This window comes from Bison bison, unplaced genomic scaffold, assembly GCF_000754665.1.
Source record: "Bison bison bison isolate TAMUID 2011002044 unplaced genomic scaffold, Bison_UMD1.0 scf7180017864371, whole genome shotgun sequence".
In the NCBI taxonomy this organism is placed as follows: Eukaryota; Metazoa; Chordata; class Mammalia; order Artiodactyla; family Bovidae; genus Bison; species Bison bison.
Window position 1 is genome coordinate 11134956 of NW_011494943.1, and position 8222 is coordinate 11143177.

The 8222-nt window shown below is 55.0% G+C and overlaps 1 protein-coding gene across 7 annotated transcripts in view; it reads left to right on the forward strand.

Annotated features, from left to right (window-relative positions):
• Positions 1-8222, forward strand: part of ENDOV (endonuclease V) — a 31938-nt gene that overhangs the window by 4520 nt on the left and 19196 nt on the right. For all 7 annotated transcript variants that reach the window (XR_826740.1, XM_010856294.1, XM_010856295.1 and 4 more), the window contains 5 exons: positions 2694-2828; positions 3037-3076; positions 4263-4375; positions 5237-5305; positions 5617-5745. Coding sequence is in view for 6 of the 7 variants with exons in the window: in XM_010856295.1 (XP_010854597.1) it covers positions 2694-2828; positions 3037-3076; positions 4263-4375; positions 5237-5305; positions 5617-5745 (486 nt within the window). In the remaining variant the exon portion in view is untranslated. The remainder of the gene's footprint in view (positions 1-2693; positions 2829-3036; positions 3077-4262; positions 4376-5236; positions 5306-5616; positions 5746-8222) is intronic.

Here is an 8222-nt window from a genome sequence, read left to right on the forward strand (position 1 = left end):
CACTACTTATTTTTTCTATATACCAACTATTAATTAATACACATTCAAGGATACAATTCAGGGGATGTGAAAACTTGGCAACAAGCATTGACTCATCAATGAAATCCTTTACTAGTTTATTCTGACAGTTTTTAACTCTCTGAGAGGCTCTAAGCTATTTGAGTATCTTAAGCTTCCCGTGCCTCTGGAGGCTAGGAGACTGTAAACAATCGTATGCATAGCTGCAGGAGTCTGGGTAAACTTGTCAGGCGAGTTAGAGAGCCATCTGAGGGGTTTGGATTTAAACACTCCTAATTGCCCAGGAACTTTATTAATTGGAGCTGTAAGTTAACTCTTTGACAGAGAGAGAGAGAGATGGTGTTAGGGGACAGCCCCCAGTAAAGTCAGAGGTGAGAGCACAAAGCAATAAAGTAGGCAGACTCTGGTTTTTTGGGGGAAAATGCTCGAGAATATCCGGGGGCACTCCTGAGGCTCGATCCCGCCTTTGCGTATGCCGAGCCTCCTTCCTCATGACCTTTGTCATGAGCAGAATGCCTCACCGGCTCCCCGCAATGTTGCCTGTTTACTTTTTTTCCACTAACATACATCTTGAGTTGGCTCTTCCACGTCAGTTTCCCCGCGTTCCCAGTTGGGTCTTTCAGTGCGTGGGGTCAGATCACTTTTTATTTTGGGAACGTTTCTTAGATGGTGCTTTTAAGTGTTAGTTCTGTTTATTATTTCAGCTCCACAGTTTTCTCTTTTTCAATCATACATATGCTGGGTTTCCTAACTTGCCAGGTTTTTTTATGGTTCTGTTTTTATTTCTCCCAGGTTGTGCTCTCTGTTAATTTCCCTCTGATGCACAACTGGTTGGGGGCAGCATTTCATCAGCTCAAAAGCGTTGATCGTTGCCTTCTGAGTTCTTGTAGTTTTTGTGTACTGCCTTTCTCTGTTGACTTTTAAGTTATATTTAAAGAGGAAACTCAAGGGCTGGGAGTTTGGGTGGCTCGTTGGGTTTCTTAAGTCTTGAACTGTGAAGTGTAGTCATGTTAATAAATCGTGTTCTTTTCTGAAGCAAAGATGGCCAATGTGTCTTCTGATTCTTTGATACTCTCGTTTCCAAAGGAGCTTACATTTCTGTCCTCACTGTCTTCTCCCTGAGCCCCCAGGGCTCACCTGTTTCTCCCCAGAGCAGCATCTTCCTGGTAAAGCCAGAGCTGACCCCCAGGTCTCATTCCATCAGGCTCCCAACCAGTAGGCCCTGCCATACCCCTTGCCCTTGCCCCATCCCCTCCTGCCTTCCCAGTGTGGGGCCTAGTGCTGGCTCTGTGAGTCTGGGCTGTTTATATCCACATGTAGGTGCACACTGATGGTTGTACTCTGTCGTCTCCTGGTTATGATGTGGGCATGGGGCCAGGGGAGGTTTATCTCCTCTTCTGTGGATCTCTGGTTTCTGGAACTTGTTCAGAGAGATTCAGACATAAGCAGCCACCATCAGCCTATGGGAACTCAGGCCACACTTGAACTTCCCCTGTGTCCCTGTGAAGAGTCATTCTGTTGCATGGGGTTCAGCACTCCAGCCTGCTGGGGTCACTGGGAATTGAATTCTCCAGTCTGTCATCCACCTGGACCCTGCCCAGTCTAAATCACTGGCAGTTTTATGAGTCTCCTGTGAATCACTGATAAAAATATTGGAAGAACAAGCCCTTCCTCAATACTATTAGAGTAATCTTCACTTGGACATGCTGTTATGACCCAGCTTAGAGGGAGAGGTGAAAATATGATTTTGAAAGCTGTCACCAAGAGATTGGGGTGTGGGGTGGCTAGTAACAATCCAGGATATCCGAGGTTTCTGGAGAGGTGTGCTTAGTGGGAAACATTCTTTACCTCAAGCAGGTCTGGCTCTAATGAAAACTCAAGGTTAAAGGACTTAGGGCTGCCATCCTGTTCTCTGAGCAGGTCCTTTACCATTCTAATCAAGTGGGAACAGGAGCCCCTCTTCCATGCTGTGATAGGACTTTGAGTTTGAAGAACAGCCTGCCAGAGCATGTGAAAACTGGATGGTCCCCAGCAGGTCTGCCTCAGACCTCTGGCCCCTACTCCTCCCAACATTAGCCAGGCCTTTTAGTGCATCTGTGGGGGTAACCCCCTTTCTCTCTCTGGAGTTATTTGCAATTGCAACCTGAGAATTTTTCCTTTTGGACTCTCCAGTCTCTCAGGATCTAGTTCTCTTCCAGACTGCCTCTCAGATCATGCCTGTCCTTTGTCTGAAATACTTGCACTCTCTTTTCATAAAGCAAGAGGTGCCCTTCTTGCTGTGTAGCCTCTATGAAGACCTGGCCTTTTCTTCCCCGAGGCTCCATCTCATAGGACACGCTGGCCTTATTCACAGGTGCTTCTTGTGCTTGGTCTTCTGTGAGCCTCCAGACGGGCTGGCAGCAGGGTGGGCAGGAGGACAGCAGCTCTGACTTACACAGGAGGCAGCCTGAGGAGGGCCTGGTACAGACCAGGTGTGGCCAGTGCCTTTGAAATGGCAGCATTTGAATCCCCACCGCCCACCTGTAGGGTGGGTCACGTGTCCCCAGATAGTGAGGAAGGGAAGGGGGGACTTGGGGGTGAGCCTGGGAGACGGAGTGATGAAGATTGACAGATGAGGGCTGAGGGCGGGCAGGGGGAGGTGACCCGGTGCCTGGTGACCAGGTGTCTGGTGGCAGGTGCTGTATGAGGACTGCCGAATGGTGACCCTGACAGCCCCCTACGTTTCGGGCTTCCTGGCCTTCCGAGAGTTGCCTTTCCTGGTGGATGCAGTGCAGCAGCTTCGGCAGAGGGAACCCCGCCTCATGCCCCAGGCAAGTACCTCACTGGGCTGGAGGGAAGGCCTTCCGCAGGCCTTGCCGCATTGCAGGGAGAGGTTCCATGAACTTCCTGGAGAAGTGCTTTTGCCTCAAGAGGGATAAGACCTAAAGAACTGGGTCCCTCCTCTTGCTCTGGGATGCCCCAGCCTGATGGACGTGAGGTGCTTCAGCTGACTATGACTTTCCCCTGTGGCTCTTCCAGGTCCTTTTTGTGGATGGAAATGGGGTGCTGCACCACCGAGGTAATCCTGCTCCCAAGACGGCCCAGGAGGGTTGTAGGAGAGGGACCTGAAGGGGGCAGTCGCCTGCACCAGGCCATGGGTCCTCTGCCCCTAGCCTGGCCCTGCAACTCCTTCTGGTTTTGCTTTCCTTGGCAAGATCCCCTAGTAAAGAGCCCCTGCTTCTCTTCACCCCTACCTCTTTCTTGCTTGTCCCCACTACGTGTGCTGGCCCAGCTCCGGTACCACCACCCAGTTTGGACACAGTGCTACCAAAAGTCATAGACCTTGAGCTCAGCTGGGACTTCCCTGGTGGCTCAGGTGGTAAAGAATCTGTCTGCAGTGCAGGAGACCTGGGTTTGATCTCTGGGTTGAGAAGATCTCCTGGAGAAGGGAATGTCAACCCACTCCAGTATTCTTGCCTGGAGAATTCCATGGACTGAGGAGCCTGGCGGGCTGCAGTCCTTGAAGTTGCAAAGAGTCAGACACAACTTGAGCGACTAACACTTTCACTTTGATCACTTTGAGTTCAGCTAGCCTGTCCCACTGGTGACCTGCCCTGTGTCCTAGGCGGACCCTGGCCTGAAACCAAGCAGGAACGGACACATGTGCCCCACCGACACGGGAGAACTTTGACCCAGGAGAAAACCACCAAGGGGAAGGGGCTGTCATATCCTCAGATACAAAGCTGGAGGGAGAGGGAGTTGAGAAGGGGTGGCATTGTGTTTTCAGTCCCTGCCCTGGGAGCCTGTGGGCCCAGAGCCACCCTGGATGCTAGTGCAGGACCAGCAGGCCAGCCCTGGGCCTTGACCCCAGTCACTGTTATCCTGGCCTCCTGGCAGGAACCCCAAAGTGCTGGGGCAGTTGGGGCAGAGACCCAGAGGCCTCAAGGTAGCCACAAATGGAGGGGAGGATGGAACGTGCCAGAAAATGAAAGGAGAAGCAGGTGAAACATGTGAGCATGTTAATTGTAATTAGGCTCCTAATCTAGTCAGACGGAGGAAGGCATCCATCCAGCCTGCCAGCTGGGAAGTTGGGGCAGAGGGCCAGATTCAAGGTCAAGGTGGGGCTCTGAGGCCTGTACCCCTAGTCCTTGCCCACCAATAGGCCTCCGTTGATGGGAAGCTCAGTGAGGCTCTGGTGTGTCCCTCACCCCGACTCCTGACTGCTGGGCTCACTGCTCCAGCTGCATCTTCCTTTGCCCCGGCAGGTTTTGGGGTGGCCTGCCACCTTGGTGTCCTCACAGACCTGCCTTGCATCGGGGTGGCCAAGAAACTCCTGCAGGTGGATGGACTTGAGAATAATGCTCTGCACAAGGAGAAGGTGAGGGGGCCTGTGTGGCGCAGGACACAGACTGCCCTGCTGTGGGCTGGCTCCGCTGGGACACTCTCTTCCCATCCTGGGTCGCTGGGCAGAATGAGGAGACCAGAGTTGCTCGTGGGTGGTGGGTCATCTCTGGAGACCCGGAACTCCTCTCCCAGCCTCTGGGCACACGTTTGCCTCTCCTGCTCTGTCTGCCCTGACCTGCGTGCTGCTGTGGCGCCCACAGGAAGCAGAGCCTGTAGGTACTAGGCATTCGGGGCCTGTGCAACGTTCCGTGCTTTTCCTCCAGCGTGGAACTGGGGCACCTACCTGCCTGGGGCATCCCCGTCCTCTGGGACCCCTTCCAGAGGGGGACAATGACATGCATGGTTCACCCACCTGGACAGCCGACTGGGAGCGGGGATCAGTTGTGTCTGTCTTTTCCTTCCAGCTCCCTATGCCTGAGTGGAGCACGTGTTTGTTGAGTTGACAGGGGCCCCTGACCCACTCAGCGAGCCAGTCCCTACCACCTGAAAAAGTTTGTCAGGTTGAATCAGAAGTGCTCAAATTTGTAGAAGGAGAGAAAGCAGCAGGAAATAAGCAGCCTCGAGCAGGTTGTGGCCCTGTGTGTATACCATCCTGGCGCTTCCCTACCCCCAGCACTAGGTGGGCTTCTGTCCCTTCTCTGCTACAGGGTTGAGGAGAGCGTCTTGTCAGGGTGGGACAGTGCCGTAGGTGGTGCCTGGAAGCAGGACCCACTCACGGGATGGGCCCTTCCATCTCCTTGCTCAGCAACTGCTCATGGTTTGAAAATGAGCAGGCTTGCCTTCGGCCCTTCACCGAGAAAGGTATTCAAGTTTGTTTTTTTCCTCTGTTTTCCAGATACAGCTCCTAAAGGCTGGAGGAGACTCATTTCCTCTGATGGGAGGCTCTGGGACCGTCCTGGGCAGAGTAAGTGGCCAGGGGCCTGTGCCCTGCTGAGAAGGACCCCTCAGCTGGGCCCTGGGTTAGCACCCGTGTAATGTGTGTACCCCAGACCTTGCCACTCTGGCTGACCCTGCATCTTTACTTCCTCCCCTCCAAAACTGTGCTGAGGGGCCCTCTGGGTCCTCACTGGCCCTATCCTGTCCCCAAGACAAGCAGCAGGAAGGTGCCCTGAAGGTGCCGCCAGTCCCCCAAGCCCCTGCCCGCCACCTGAGATGTGTCAGTCCTCTCACCCACAAAGCCTGCCCAGCGCCCTGACCTCGCCCTCTCTGTCACAGGCCCTGAGGAGCCACGACCACAGCACCAAGCCCCTCTATGTCTCTGTGGGCCACAAGATAAGCCTGGAGGCAGCTGTGCGCCTGACCCACAGCTGCTGCAAGTTTCGGATCCCGGAGCCTGTGCGCCAGGTGAGTGGGCTGCCAGGTGGGTGGGCTAGCGCACAGCACCTACTCTTCCTGTGCCCTTGGGCTTAAGAGCTTGCCACAGGCACCTGTGGGAGAGTCTGTTTGGGTCACATTGGGCCCTGGAGGGGAGGAGAGGGGCCTAGAAGGTACAGAGTTCCCAGGACTCATCCTGGAACCCTGCCCTGCCTGGCGCTGTCTTCACCCTCTCAGCCTCCTGCACCCTGGGTCACTGGGTGAATCAGCTGATGTCAGCTCAAATGCCAGCCCCTGAGGGCCCAAGCTGCCCAGCTGGCCTGGGAGGGAGCAGCCGTCCTCAGCTGGGAGGCCCCTGCAGGGCCACTGGGCACAACTGAGGAAGACTTGTGCCAGAAATGCCAATCAGGCCACACCAGGCATGTAGCACAAACTCGGGGCCAAAGGGGATCAGAACTCTCATGGACAAGTTGGCCCAGCCAAGAAAAAGCTTGGTCTGCTGTGCAGGAGATAGAACCTCATGCAAGATACCCTTGGGCCACATTGATGTCTTGGCCTTAAGGAGGTACCCGGGGGGGTACAAGTTCCTGGAAAGCCCGTGAGTCGAGGATCTGTGGGAAGCTGCCCTCAGGGAGAGGCCTGCTGGAAGAGGCGGGGAAGGGCAGTCCAGGCCCGAGGATCAGCATTTACAAAGACCGTGGGGCAGGAAGAAGTTTGATGCCCAGAAACTCAGGGAAACATATGGCTGGAGCCCTGGCCTGGGGGAGTGAGTAGGTGGAAGCCGGTGCGCATTGCGGCAGGTCTTCAGGTTTACCACAGGGCTTTGGATGTGATTTGGGAGGGAACTCTGTCACATTTGCCTTCCCAGCAAGGTCTGAGGCCTGTGCTGCATCAACTGGAGGCAACCTGGCTGAGGGCCCGCCCAGTCTCTCAGCTCAGTACCAGCTGCTTGGCACACCCCGAGAGCCTGGGGTTTGGGGCCTCCTGGCTGCTGGTGTGCAGGGTGGCCTCCAGGTGGCAGCAGCAGCATGCACACGACTAAGCCCACGCCGGTAGCTCCGAGGGCTCCACAGAGCCTAGGCTCCTAGGGTGGCTTCCAGGTAGACGTGCTGTGCCCACAGCCTCAGCCTCACTCCCTCCCTCCCCACACAGGGTTTGTAAATGCATGGGTTCTCAAGCTTGTGACATGTGTCCTGGCCCCAGAAAACCTTTCCTTTCCCATTCCCACCCGCCTGTACAACCTTGTGGGCAGGGGTTGAGGCAGGAGTGGGGCTGGGAACGAGGACCGAAGATTTCTTCCCAGGCTCTCAGAACCAGGGACTCCACTGAGCTGGTGCTATGGGCAGGTCTTTGTCCCTCTACCTCTCCTTGCCCCAGAGTGGATGATCACTGTGTCCTTGCAGGTGGGGGCATACCCCATAAAGTGCCGTCAGCCCCTCAGAGGTGGCCAACACTGTGTGTGTGCTCTTGAGAAAAATCAGACATCTGCATCCAGGAGCCCACCCACTCTGTCGCTTCCAGGAAAGGGGGTGGGGTTCTGTCCAGTGGCACTGGCTATCTCTTGATCTGTCTTCTTCCTGGGCCCACTCACCTGTGTACATTTTGCCCTCCTGACTATTTCTGGAAGCTCAGAGGAGAAGCTGAGAGAGGGGTTTAAGGCCAGCTCCATTGGTCACAGGCCCTTTGTCCCCCGGCCAGGCCAGGCTGCTTTAGGGTAAGGGAGGTGGTACTGCCTCACGTCTCCAGGGCCTTTCCCCGCTGGATACCTTGCTGCCCACCCTGCCCGCTTGCCCATTCACTTTGAAGTAGAAGCAATCAGGAGGATTAGCTGTTGTGTCCTGTAGTCTTGTGGCCCAAAGCGGGGCTAAGCCCATTGGAGGTGGGATCAGGGGCCTCCCTGAGGCCAGGCCCCCTAGAATGGGGTCAGGCAGTGGGAGAACCCAAGTGGAAGGTTTCTGGGGGCCCCCCTCAGGCCTGATCCCCTCTCCCCAGGATGTGTCTGGTACTGGCCTGTGGCCCACAAGCCCCCTTTGATTCTGGTGACTCTGCAGAACTTTCTAGACACTTCCCCACAGACAGAGTTAACAGCTAACACTACCCAGCGTTAAGCATTAGTCGCTTAGTCGTGTCTGACTCTTTGCGACCCTATGGACTGTAGTGTCTGTCCATGGAATTCTCTAGGCAACAATACTGGAGTGGGTTGCCATTTCCTTCTCCAACATTACCCAGAGAGCCAGATGAACCAAAAGTGGGGACAGACAAGCTGGGCTGAAGATAACCTTCAGAGAAGAGAGTTTTAGCAGGAAAAACATTGGCTCAAGCGAAACATACAGGGAAGCACAAGCTATAAGCCCACTGAAAGCTAGCTGAAGCAGGAGTAGGGCACCCAGCCAATTCCCTTAGGCCATCAAGCACCTTGACCAGAGGGCCTGGGCATCCTGGCACCCACACATGATGGGGCTGCTGCTTCTTGTCCTAAAGGCCGGGCCCCTGTGGACTTTCCCAGG